The sequence below is a fragment of the Pholis gunnellus genome (genome assembly GCF_910591455.1).
Source record: "Pholis gunnellus genome assembly, chromosome: 3".
Classification (NCBI taxonomy): Eukaryota; Metazoa; Chordata; class Actinopteri; order Perciformes; family Pholidae; genus Pholis; species Pholis gunnellus.
In genome coordinates, this window is record NC_136529.1 from 28761877 (window position 1) to 28775163 (window position 13287).

The 13287-nt window shown below is 45.7% G+C and overlaps 1 protein-coding gene across 1 annotated transcript in view; it reads right to left on the reverse strand.

Moving 5' to 3' along the window:
- Window positions 1–499: 499 nt before the first annotated feature.
- LOC306694008 (dedicator of cytokinesis protein 3-like) overlaps window positions 500–13287 on the reverse strand; it is a gene marked incomplete at both ends in the record, with an annotated part of 93052 nt that continues 80264 nt past the window's right edge. Inside the window, 15 exons of the mRNA XM_079156702.1 lie at window positions 500–1132; window positions 2351–2436; window positions 2707–2826; window positions 3531–3618; window positions 3972–4090; window positions 4184–4265; window positions 6087–6168; window positions 6869–6957; window positions 7289–7405; window positions 7989–8072; window positions 10225–10404; window positions 10487–10573; window positions 10863–11029; window positions 11140–11281; window positions 13218–13287. The exon at window positions 13218–13287 is cut by the window's right edge and continues 35 nt beyond it. Of these exons, the coding sequence (XP_079012828.1) occupies window positions 500–1132; window positions 2351–2436; window positions 2707–2826; window positions 3531–3618; window positions 3972–4090; window positions 4184–4265; window positions 6087–6168; window positions 6869–6957; window positions 7289–7405; window positions 7989–8072; window positions 10225–10404; window positions 10487–10573; window positions 10863–11029; window positions 11140–11281; window positions 13218–13287 (2146 nt within the window). The remainder of the gene's footprint in view (window positions 1133–2350; window positions 2437–2706; window positions 2827–3530; window positions 3619–3971; window positions 4091–4183; window positions 4266–6086; window positions 6169–6868; window positions 6958–7288; window positions 7406–7988; window positions 8073–10224; window positions 10405–10486; window positions 10574–10862; window positions 11030–11139; window positions 11282–13217) is intronic.

The following is a 13287-nucleotide window of genomic DNA, read 5'->3' on the forward strand; positions in this document are numbered from 1 at the left end:
CCTTCAATCAAACGTAAAACGGATTAAATATAAATGAACGATTTACTTCTAAATATTGTGTTAGAGACGAATGCAAAATATAAAACAACTTGTTCCAGCTGTTGAATGAGTGGAGGACTCAGCGGGTCGTCTGATTGGTCGGTCAGGACTTCTTCTCATGAATCACTCTGACTGCATTTCAATAAATTATGATTATTGTATGTTTTGCAAACAACACGGTTTGATTCTTACTTTTAACTCTTAAACCTCCTGAACGATGTTTTTGAATCACGTTGTTGATGAAACGTTGACCCAGCGGCTCAGACACACCGGGCTCGATGTGCTCGTATATAAAGATGCAGCATCACAGGAAACACAGTTCCAGATGTTGGACACGGAGGTTAGAACTCCTCTGACTGGTTTGGTTTGTTTCTCTCAGCTTTAGTTCTCCTTTCCTTCGTTCCTTTCCTTCCTATCCTTCCTTCCTTCCTTCTTCCTCTCCTCTGAAAAGTTGAGTTCCTCACTCCTCGCTGACGCCGTGCTCCCACGCTACTTTCGCCTGCTCCTCCTTGGTGGCCGCGATGATGGGCTGGGAGATCTTGCGCGGCATCGGCCGCGGCGCGGGAGGAGCGGCGGACTGGTTGTTCAGGGGGTCCTCCTCGGGGATGCAGCCCTCCCTGAGGTCTCTGAGGTAGGGTTTGGGGGGCAGGGCCGGAGGAGGCTCGTGGAGGCTGTAGAGAGGCGGGTGGTGGGGGAGGTAGTGCGGGTGGAAGTGGTGCTGGTGGTGGTAGTAGAGGTGTTGGGGCTGGGGCTGGATTTGAACCCCCGCCTGGGCGGCGGCGACGCCTCCCGGGGCGGAGTGGCTGCGGCAGGGCGCGGGTTTGACTCCGTCCGGGACTTCTGGCTCGGAGACGCTGTACCTGACGGGCTGGTAAGGAGAGTCCAGGTCCTCCTGGTCGGTGGTCCAGGTCTGGCTGCCGGGGACGGACTCCAGGGTGTCCGTGGCGGGGGGGTCGGAGGAGGAGGCGCCGCCGAAGTTGCTCTCGCCGAGGGAGGAGACGCCGGAGCTGGCGCTGCCCGACAGGGTGGAGCTACTGCCATCCAGGATGGACTGAGGACTGGTGGGCGAGGCAGGTATAGGGTGCAGGGGAGACTGGAGAGAGAGGTTTATTATTATTATTATTATTATTATTATTATTATTATTATGTGATGAGCTGGTGAAGGACAGACAGTGAGAGCCTGAAGAATCATCTCTCTGATCTACTGACCCGCTCACAGTCTAACGTTAACCACCATCAGTGTAAATAAAGTTTTATTGTGTTTCTAGTCTCTGATCTCTGATCATGTTTCATTGTAAACAACCAATCAGAGGAGAGCTAGTAGCGTTAGCAGCACCGCTAACGGCTAACCAACAGAGGTTCACTTCAGTGACATCATGATGCCTTCAGGCTCTGCTCAGTGAACATGAGTACTGGCTGAAGCTACATTATAACGTTATCATGATGCGTTCACAGGTCATCTGTAAAATGTAGTTTTGGTGATAAACTAGAATAAATCCAGTAGTTTGAAGGAGATGTTTTGAACACGAGCTCATTAATATACATCATTAATAATAATAATGATGAGATGTTTTCATCAATATAAATACAATCTTTCATTTCCTTATTATTTGAATCTTGTGTTTTTATGAAGAAAAAAAAACATTAAATTACTATAAAGTAAAAGTATAACATTTAGTATTTTTGATGGTTTACAGACTTCAGACTCCAATATTTTTGGGACGATAACAAACATAAGAATAGTCTGGATCCTCGTAGACCAGCTGATCTGATCTGTGAGTTTTATGATCCCAATAATAATCAGTTTATCTAAAGCCTCACAGTGTTTCCAGAAGAAAGATGAACTGAACACGTTAAATCTTTTTCTTGTGTTTAGGAATCAAACTGACAAACAGGGAAGTGAGAAAGAAGAACACGAAGAGACAACAGTGAATGAAACTAACAGGAAGCAGAAGAAGAGAAGAAACCACAAACAGGAAGCAGCTTCACTCTGAAACACACTGAGACTGATTTGGCTTCTTTCTCCGGTCGTCTTGTCTTTCAGTTTGGACTCACATTCGTTCTGCTGTTTTTATCCTGAAAGTTGTATTTTTATATTTTAAAGATATAAAATGAATCTGAATAAAATAAAAACACGTTTGATTTAAAGAAATCATGTCGAGCAGAAGAACTCAAACTACGGACACTAAGATAGTGAGGTGTCTTTCTGAAGGAGTGCAGACAGACAGACAGGCAGCAGGAGTGAGGAAGAGGAGGAGGAGGAAGAGGAGGAGGAAGAGGAGGAAGAGGAGGAGGAAGAGGAGGAGGGTACCTTTCTTAAGGAGCGCGCAGGGAGAGCTGGAGGGAGGTCGCTGACCTGGTGGTGGAAAGCATCAAAGTGCATCGACAGGTGTTGTCCTACAGGGGGAGACACAGCAGGAGACACCTCAGACCAGAGAAGAAGAGGAGGAGGAGAGGAGGAGAAGAGGAGGAGGTGAGGAGTGTGTGGAGGGGGGAGGTGTTTCTAAAAGTCAGTTTGATTCAAAGTTAAAGGTTCAGTTCTGTCCTCTGTCTCTGGAAGCCAAAGTTCATACAAACAACATTTCTGGAAACAAACAAAACAACACAAACCTCCACACGTACGAACACACACAGAAATACACACTTCTAACACAGTGAACGTCGTACCGTGAGGGAGGTTGCGTGGAGGAACAGGAGGCGCCATGACTCCGCCCACATGAGCAGACAGGAAGGGGAGGGCTTCTCTCGTACCACTGTCCAAACTCCAGCTACTGGGAGTGGTGAGGACTGGAGGGGGAGAGATAGAGAGGATAGAGGGGGGAGGGAGGAGAGGAGGGGAGAGATAGAGAGGATAGAGGGAGGAGGGAGGAGAGGGGAGGGAAGAAGGGAGGAGAGGAGAGATAGAGAGGATAGAGGGAGGAGGGAGGAGAGGAGGGGAGAGATAGAGAGGATAGAGGGAGGAGGGAGGAGAGGAGGAGAGAGATAGAGAGGATAGAGGGAGGAGGGAGGAGAGGAGGGGAGAGATAGAGAGGATAGAGGGAGGAGGGAGGAGAGGAGGGGAGAGATAGAGAGGATAGAGGGAGGAGGGAGGAGAGGAGAGATAGAGAGGATAGAGGGAGGAGGGAGGAGAGGAGGGGAGAGATAGAGAGGATAGAGGGAGGAGGGAGGAGAGGAGGAGAGAGATAGAGAGGATAGAGGGAGGAGGGAGGAGAGGAGGGGAGAGATAGAGAGGATAGAGGGAGGAGGGAGGAGAGGAGGGGAGAGATAGAGAGGATAGAGGGAGGAGGGAGGAGAAGGAGAAGAGGACAGAGAGAATAGGAGAGTTTGAGGAGGAGAAGAAAAGAAAGGGAAGAAGGTTGAAGTAAGGAGGAGAGAAGAAGGGATGAATGGGGAGAAGAAGGGAGGAGAGGAGAAGACAAACAGACTTTACACATCTCACACCATGCTCCTCACTATGTACCATGAGTCAGAATGAGTGTGTGACCTCTGACCTTTCTCAGCCACAGACAGGTTGGGGTCACTGCAGGGTTTACACGGACCAATCACCTGATGGAACAACGCTCGCTGGAAGCTGGTTGGCTGAAGACAAAGACAAACATTAACCTGTGATCGTCTGCAGCTCGTCACGGCTTCCACTGCTAACCCCGTGTTTAACCTCACATTGCTATGAATTGTGGGTAATTATCTCAGGCAAAGTCAGGAGACAACCTCCAGTTCTGAAGGGAGGAGTCAACGCTTCACGTGTTAAAGCTGCATTCTCTCTAGTGTCCACCAGGGGGCGACTCCTCTGGTTGTATAGAAGTCTATGAGAAAATGACTCTACTTCTCTCTTGATTTATTACCTCAGTAAACATTGTAAACATGAGTTTATGGTCTCAATCTCTAGTTTCAAGTCTTCTTCAATACATCATGAGCGCTCCCGGTCCTCCTACCTGCCCGTTCTCACTGATGTTGGTGTACATGGCGCTGCTCGGCCGCTCTCTGTGCGGCGGCAGCAGCATCAGCAGCTCTCTGTTGTGTCGGTATTTGTCCGGCAGAGACGGAGAGCCGACTGACGACAGATTACAGAGATTAAAGAGATTAAAACAAACTACACAAAATATCTGCAGGTCTCACGCGATGCTCCTGAATCTGAGCGGCTCACCTCTGATGGTGGAGGGGGCGGAGTTTATCATCTGAGAGGGCGCCGAGTGGGTGGAGCTAAGGCTGGAGGAGGAGGGGCTCGCCTGCAGAAAGGATCGATGGTAAAATAATACTACTTATATTAAAGCCACACAATAATGAAGCAGTTCAGATGTGTAGAAATGAATATAAGTCTGATATTTAAAGATGTATTTCTGTTATTTACATTAACATTATACTTTGATCTCTTTTTTCTGTCTCGTCTTTGAGGCACATTTTAAATCTTGCTCTGATTTCTTTTCAATAAATCCAGACGTTGGAAGCGTAACTTCATAGCCCTATTTTTAGGCCTCTGCTCGAAAATGTCATACCCGTACTCAAAGGGGCTTATCTCTCTAACTACAAGGTCTATTTGAATAATTTCAATGGAATAATAACACTAACACTTGTGAGATGTGTTAATATGTGTACATATCAGTGTATATGTTACTGGTTAATGCTGAATGAATATAACACACAGCTCAAATTGAACATTTTCAGGTTTGCCTGAAAAAAAAAAGCACTTTTATTGATGCTACTGATTTGAAATGATGACGAAGGCGTAAACTCTCCCAAATCATAACACAACATGTCAGCAGTCCTTTAAAAAAGAATTGGCTTTGATAAAGTGAAGCAGGCCAGAGATATCGATGGTTTTGTACAGGTCAGCTGACGTCAATTCTTATTTTGTAAGCAGCACTTTCAGCTGTTTTATTGTACTTTTATATACTATATAACTATATATTTCACTTCTTTTATCACTAATAGTGTTCAATCTATCTAATACAGCAGTTTGGCATCATTTTGAGAGCCTGGGCTCTATATGAACCTGTAAAACGTGGCTCATCCTCGTCTGAGTTCCAGTTTCACAGACTTCCAGTGAACCTTCCAGAGCCTTCTGATTGAGTTGATTGACAGAATTTTAAGCCAATAAAAATCGAAAACCGTGGCGCGCCCCCAAGGGTCAAACCCATTGGCCAAAATGAAAAAGACAACCTAACCTTCATAGACGCTCGTAGAGACTCAGATTTTTCACACAACAGAGGAGAGAGACCGGCAGCACATGGCTGAAAGGATTAATTTTAGATTTTTGGCGATTTTCATCCAGAAAACCATCTCAAGGTGCGAAGCGTTTACAATGTGTTGCTGTTTGGCTGTGTGTTGATCTGTGGCTGATGGAGTGCAGCTTGTTCATGGTTTGAAGGAGAGGAATTTGGAAGATATGGTTGGATTCAGTGTGGAGTCCTCGTGCTCTCTGATATGCGGTGTTTCTGTGAAAGTGCCGTAGTTTTTGGTTGGTATCGGTGACGGAGAACATAGCTCGCCGTCTCCTGATGAAAAATAGGGGAAATTGTGGTACAACTTGTAGTACATAGTATTACTTTGTGTATATATATGTTTTTGAGTGAGTAAAATAGCTTCCATGGTCCATTTTATCAGAATTTCTTCGTTATGTAGGTTTTTGAAATATCATAAAATATCATTTTATTCGTTCTCAGAAGTGATTTGTACTACATGTGTGTACTCTGTCGCCCCCCCTCGGAGACAAGAGGTTAACTTCATTAATATTTCTAAAGGCTCTTTATTTGTTGCTCCCTCTTGTTTCCTCTGCTGCGTTAACATCTGAATCCTCTCTGAAGATAGATATTCTTGTTTGGGAACTATTTATTAAAATGTTCTTATACACAACATAACATTGAGCAGTAAGATATTATATAAAGATTAGCAGAATTCTGATACTTTATGAAAAGTAATTTCTCATTTTTTCAGAAACACGCAGCAATTTACGCTTGTTAGTCTTTTCAAAATAAACTTCCCTCTTCACAGGAAACTGTTTATTTAGCTTCAGAAGAAGATGGTTTGGGTTCAAACAAGCGACCTCTGACCTGCATGCGGTAGAAGTCCTCCGGATGCTCCACCACCACACCGTCCGACAGGATCAACAGGCTGCCAACGGTTCCTGTCTCCCTGGAGTTATGAGAGGAGAGAGAGGGGGAGGAGCGCACTGCAGTCAACACGGCTATGGGGCTGAGGGGGAGGACCAAGGAGGGAGGAGAGGAGGAGGGAGGAGAGGAGGAGGGAGAAAAAAGGGCAGAGCGAGGAGCCATGCAGAGTACGACCGAAAATACATAACAACCAAAAACATGCATGAAGTGATTCGTTTGGGAAAAAGAGAGAAATGCAGGAGATTAAAGATCATGCAAGAGGATATGAGGAGAGAGCGAGGGAGAGGGGGAGAGAGAGAAAGAGAGAGAGGGGAAAAGAGAGATAGAGAGAGAGGGAGAGAGAGAGAGAGAGAGGTAAATGGTGAACGATCAGAAAGTGTGATGTGTTCCGTAGAACAAACAGATTCTCAAAGATCATCAGAGAGAAACTGATGAAATCAGTGATGTTGTGACGAAGAGGAAGAGGACGGTGAGGAGGAAGATGTGTGTGTTGATTATAGAGTGATGACGAGAAACAATAATTCATAAAGAACCTTTAGAACCCAACAAGAGAAACAATAGAAACAAAAAAGATCCAGAACCCAAGAGCTGAAGTCAGTTAATGCAGAAATAAAAGTGTGTGTGTGTGTGTGTGTGTGTGTGTGTGTGTGTGTGTGTGTGTGTGTGTGTGTGTGTGTGTGTGTGTGTGTGTGCGTGCGTGCGTGTGTGTGTGTGTTGCTTACCCGTGGCGGTGCAGCAGCTTGAAGCTCTCGTGGGAGTTCAGGATCCCTCTGCTGGCTCCTGAACCGGTCGTCTCTAAACCAGGAAGACCCTGAAACGCCACATAGGAGCACTGCTCTGAATATTCACCACCGCCCGCAATACATCAGCAGGACAGGGATCAGGGCTCTGCTGGACCAGAGGAGGGGGACTCTGGTGGACCAGAGGAGGGGGACTCTGGTGGGACCAGAGGAGGGGGACTCTGGTGGGACCAGAGGAGGGGGGACTCTGGTGGACCAGAGGAGGAGGGACTCTGGTGGACCAGAGGAGGGGGACTCTGGTGGACCAGAGGAGGGGGACTCTGTGTTCTCTTCATGATGCTTGGTGCTCAAACATCAGTCAATAATAATAATAACGATGATAAATAATGAAGCTGCACTCACATGGCAGAGGCTGCTCCTCATCATCTGGAACTGATCGATCAGCTTCTTGTGCAGGGGACGCATTTCTGGGTGCACCAGCTTCTCGTGTACGGCCAGACCGACTCCGAGGACGTGGACCTGTGGAAGAGGACCAGAAGGATGGAGGACGCTCTGAAAGATCTCTTTAGGACTCCAGGTTCTTCTGTTGGTCTGCAGACTCTCTGATATCAGAATTATTCTATGTGAGGAATCCTGATTTAAACTCTTTTAAAAGCAAAGACTCTTTACAAAGCGGATAAAACAGAAATATTTAAAACATACGTCACAGAAATAGACAATTAAAATGGTTCAAAGTAGACTTGAATAAATCAATAATATATTTATGCTTCTATTGGATCTGTGGAAATAGAAACATATAAACATTTATACGTATTGTTTTTCTTCTGTTTTTAATATTACAGGTTTTAACAACAAAGAAAACAAAGAAAAGCAGAATTACAGAACAGCCATCAATACAAGATGTTTCTGTAAACTGAAACAAACTCAAAGAATCAGAAAACGTGTTTGTTCTTTCGGTTCTTTTGGTTTTAAGGCGTCGTCACCAAATGTGGGAGGAGCTTAAACTCCTCAGCGGTTAAAGTGAACTGGTCTTATCTTACTGGTCGGATGATTCAGGTTCTTGACTGAAAGCTCAGGAGGTTTAGTGTCCGTGAGGTCTCACCTGCTCCTGCATCAGGTCTTTGAGCTGTGTGATCTTCTCCGTGTCCTCGTGGTGGCTGGTGATGTAATCCTTATCAAAGAAAGCCTGAGCAGCAAAAAACACATTAATACAACATAACTGTTTACAAAGATCATCCTGCAACCAAACTACCTCATCTCACCGGCTACCTTTGTAATGCGTTCATGTATTTCATTGTGTAGTATTGTGTAGTATTGTGTAGTATTGTGTTGTATTGTGTTGTATTGTGTAGTATTGTGTTGTATTGTGTAGTATTGTGTAGTATTGTGTAGTATTGTGTAGTATTGTGTAGTATTGTGTAGTATTGTGTTGTATTGTGTTGTATTGTGTAGTATTGTGTAGTATTGTGTAGTATTGTGTTGTATTGTGTAGTATTGTGTAGTATTGTGTAGTATTGTGTTGTATTGTGTTGTATTGTGTTGTATTGTGTAGTATTGTGTTGTATTGTGTAGTATTGTGTAGTATTGTGTAGTATTGTGTAGTATTGTGTAGTATTGTGTTGTATTGTGTTGTATTGTGTAGTATTGTGTAGTATTGTGTAGTATTGTGTTGTATTGTGTAGTATTGTGTAGTATTGTGTAGTATTGTGTTGTATTGTGTTGTATTGTGTTGTATTGTGTAGTATTGTGTAGTATTGTGTTGTATTGTGTTGTATTGTGTAGTATTGTGTAGTATTGTGTAGTATTGTGTAGTATTGTGTTGTATTGTGTAGTATTGTGTTGTATTGTGTAGTATTGTGTAGTATTGTGTTGTATTGTGTAGTATTGTGTAGTATTGTGTTGTATTGTGTAGTATTGTGTAGTATTGTGTAGTATTGTGTAGTATTGTGTAGTATTGTGTTGTATTGTGTTGTATTGTGTAGTATTGTGTAGTATTGTGTAGTATTGTGTAGTATTGTGTTGTATTGTGTAGTATTGTGTAGTACAGTGTTTGCTGTATTGATAATAAATTGTAATAAGCTGCCCGGAGACTACAGACTACATTTACATTGAGCTGGAAACTGAAATATTGATTAATGTAAATAAATAAGTATAAACATTAGAATGTGTTGGTGTCAGACTGATCCTCACTAATGAATGTTATTAATTAATAACCTGCAGGAAACACAAACAGTCTGTTTTTCTTTCCTTTAATTGTAAAATGTTTTCCGGTTCTTATTCATCTGTTGAAATTCTTTAAATGAGCGAAACTAATTATTTCTTCTTAACACTTTTAAAAGGAAACTTTTCTGTTTGAACTTATTTTATAAAATAAACTTCCTGTCTGACCTCTTGGTATCTGAGCGTTTAGGGACTTCCTGTCTGACCTCTTGGTATCTGAGCGTTTAGAGACTTCCTGTCTGACCTCTTGGTATCTGAGCGTTCAGAGACTTCCTGTCTGACCTCTTGGTATCTGAGCGTTTAGAGACTTCCTGTCTGACCTCTTGGTATCTGAGCGTTTAGAGACTTCCTGTCTGACCTCTTGGTATCTGAGCGTTCAGAGACTTCCTGTCTGACCTCTTGGTATCTGAGCGTTTAGAGACTTCCTGTCTGACCTCTTGGTATCTGAGCGTTTAGAGACTTCCTGTCTGACCTCTTGGTATCTGAGCGTTTAGAGACTTCCTGTCTGACCTCTTGGTATCTGAGCGTTCAGAGACTTCCTGTCTGACCTCTTGGTATCTGAGCGTTTAGAGACTTCCTGTCTGACCTCTTGGTATCTGAGCGTTTAGAGACTTCCTGTCTGACCTCTTGGTATCTGAGCGTTTAGAGACTTCCTGTCTGACCTCTTGGTATCTGAGCGTTCAGAGACTTCCTGTCTGACCTCTTGGTATCTGAGCGTTCAGAGACTTCCTGTCTGATCTCTTGGTATCTGAGCGTTTAGAGACTTCCTGTCTGACCTCTTGGTATCTGAGCGTTTAGGGACTTCCTGTCTGACCTCTTGGTATCTGAGCGTTTAGAGACTTCCTGTCTGACCTCTTGGTATCTGAGCGTTTAGAGACTTCCTGTCTGACCTCTTGGTATCTGAGCGTTTACAGACTTCCTGTCTGACCTCTTGGTATCTGAGCGTTTAGAGACTTCCTGTCTGACCTCTTGGTATCTGAGCGTTTAGAGACTTCCTGTCTGACCTCTTGGTATCTGAGCGTTTAGGGACTTCCTGTCTGACCTCTTGGTATCTGAGCGTTTAGGGACTTCCTGTCTGACCTCTTGGTATCTGAGCGTTTAGGGACTTCCTGTCTGACCTCTTGGTATCTGGCGATTCCTCCGTTGACGGCGGCGTCGATGACCCCGTTGAGCGTCATGCTGAGCAGGTTGATGTTTCCGTGAAGCTGCTTGTGTTGGTACTGACTGATCAGAGTCCGCAGCTCCTGGTTCTTGTTCTCCACCACGGAGACGGCGTTTTCTAACGGACTCACCTCCACCTGAGCGACAGATGAAGAAGATTAAATAAATACCAGGTCCACTTTCACAGCTCGTCTGACATTATATTTTAAATTCACTCACCAGCTCCCTCTTCTCCACCTCGAACCAGCGAGAGATACCAGGAAGAGGGTGAGACAGGATCAGAGTCGTCCTCTCGATCCAAAGACTCTGAAACACAACGAAACAAACAAAGAGTGAAACTGTCCACAAGTCACCTCAACACTGAGAGACGACAAGAGACAAACCGTCCACAAGTCCTTTAAATCACAGGGTCGACTTTTGTGTGAATTGTCATAATTAGCATATTAATTATTGCGTCATGGCCATAAACATCAGTTGTTCTTTGAGTCCAGGTGGACGTTTGTGACAAATTGTGCAGAAATTCCCTCCATGTGATCCTGAGAAATCACAGTTATGACAATAAAAACCTTCAACCAGCAGAAAGTCTCCGGCTCACCTTGAACTCGTTGTCTCTGTCTTTGGGTCCTTTGTGGAACGGCCGGTCGTATCGGAAACGCCGGACGTTGTTGACCCGGTAGAAGCTCTTGATGCGATCGGGGACTCGGTCCATCTGGAGGACGCCGACGCTGTCGGGCACCGGAGTCACCGCGTAGATCTGGAGGTCTGAGGCCAGCGGGTCAAAGAAACATCTGGATGGAGACTTAAAAACACACCGATCTATAACTTCATATCTCTAGAATGATCCTCACGACGTCTCTCTAGCTGAAGGATACACTGAGCGTCACACTGCAGGATGGCCTCGTCGGGCTGATTGGGGTGCTGCATCGCAATGGCTTGTGGGAATTCTCCCAGCATCCTTTGCTGGAAGGCCTCTAGCCTTTCGTAGTCGTGACCGCGACAGACAAACTCTTTGTTCTGGAGACAAAACAGAGTAAAAGAGAGTTTTAAAAGCAGAAACATTACATTTAACAATCACTAAACCGACACCGTTCATCATCACCGTACATCATGTGTGATCAACGCTTCTGACAGAAAAAGCCAAAACAAAGCTCAAAAATAACGTTTTTACATAAAAACATTTTATTCTTCATGTTTCACTATAAGTGTCTCCTCTAATAAAGACTTTAACATGACTGTGTAAAAACATTAAAGTGTGAAACTATGACGTCATGATTGATTCATCTGAGACCAACAGTCATGTGACCACAAGAGAGGAGAGGAGAGGAGAGAGGAGAGAGGAGAGAGAGGAGGAGAGGAGAGAGAAGAGGAGAGAGGAGAGGAGAGAGGAGAGAGAGGAGAGAGAAGAGGAGAGGAGAGAGAAGAGGAGAGAGGAGAGAGGAGAGAGAGGAGAGAGAAGAGGAGAGAGGAGAGAGAGGAGAGGAGAGAGAAGAGGAGAGAGGAGAGAGGAGAGAGAGGAGAGAGAAGAGGAGAGGAGAGAGAAGAGGAGAGAGGAGAGAGAGGAGAGGAGAGAGAGGAGAGAGAAGAGGAGAGGAGAGAGAGGAGGAGAGGAGAGAGAAGAGGAGAGAGGAGAGAGGAGAGAGAGGAGGAGAGGAGAGAGGAGAGAGGAGAGAGAGGAGGAGAGGAGAGAGAAGAGGAGAGAGGAGAGAAGAGGAGAGAGGAGAGAGGAGAGAGAGGAGGAGAGGAGAGAGGAGAGAGGAGAGAGAGGAGAGAGGAGGGAGGAGAGAGAAAAGGAGAGGAGAGAGAGGAGGAGAGAGGAGAGAAGAGGAGAGAGGAGAGAGGAGAGAGAGGAGAGAGGAGAGAGAAGAGGAGAGGAGAGAGAAGAGGAGAGAGGAGAGAAGAGGAGAGAGGAGAGAGGAGAGAGAGGAGGAGAAGAGAGAGGAGAGAGGAGAGAGGAGAGAGAGGAGGAGAGGAGAGAGAAGAGGAGAGAGGAGAGGAGAGAGGAGAGAGAAGAGGAGAGGAGAGAGGAGAGAGAAGAGGAGAGAGGAGAGGAGAGAGGAGAGAGAAGAGGAGAGAGGAGAGGAGAGAGAAGAGGAGAGAGGAGAGGAGAGAGAGAGGAGGAGAGGAGAGAGGAGAGAGAGGAGGAGAGGAGAGAGGAGAGAGGAGAGAGGAGAGAGAGGAGAGAGAGGAGAGGAGAGAGAGGAGAGAGAAGAGGAGAGGAGAGAGAGGAGGAGAGGAGAGAGAAGAGGAGAGAGGAGAGAGGAGGAGAGGAGAGAGGAGAGAGAGGAGGAGAGGAGAGAGAAGAGGAGAGAGGAGAGGAGAGAGGAGAGAGAAGAGGAGAGAAGAGAGAAGAGGAGAGAGGAGAGGAGAGAGGAGAGAGAAGAGGAGAGAGGAGAGGAGAGAGAGGAGAGAGAAGAGGAGAGAGGAGAGGAGAGAGAAGAGGAGAGAGGAGAGGAGAGAGGAGAGAGAAGAGGAGAGAGGAGAGGAGAGAGGAGAGGAGAGAGGAGAGAGAAGAGGAGAGAAGAGAGAAGAGGAGAGAGGAGAGAGGAGAGAGAAGAGGAGAGAGAGGAGAGAGAAGAGGAGAGAGGAGAGAGGAGAGAGAGGAGAGAGGAGAGAGAGGAGGAGAGGAGAGAGAAGAGGAGAGAGGAGAGAGAGGAGAGAGAGGAGAGAGAAGAGGAGAGAGGAGAGAGGAGGAGAGGAGAGAGGAGAGAGGAGAGAGAGGAGGAGAGGAGAGAGAAGAGGAGAGAGGAGAGGAGAGAGGAGAGAGAAGAGGAGAGAGGAGAGGAGAGAGGAGAGGAGAGAGGAGAGAGAAGAGGAGAGAAAAACGTGAGGGAGCAAAAAACGCAACAGAACTGCTTTTGGTTCAGAGGGTTTTGAGGCGTTCGTCTGTTTTTATTTATGACGTTTTCAGACTTTATACTTTAAGCTTCTAACAGCTGAAGGTTTTTCTCACTCTGAGGAAGAAGGGGAACTTCCTGCCGTAGAATCCGACCCTGAAGAACTCCGGCTCCAGACGCTGCTGC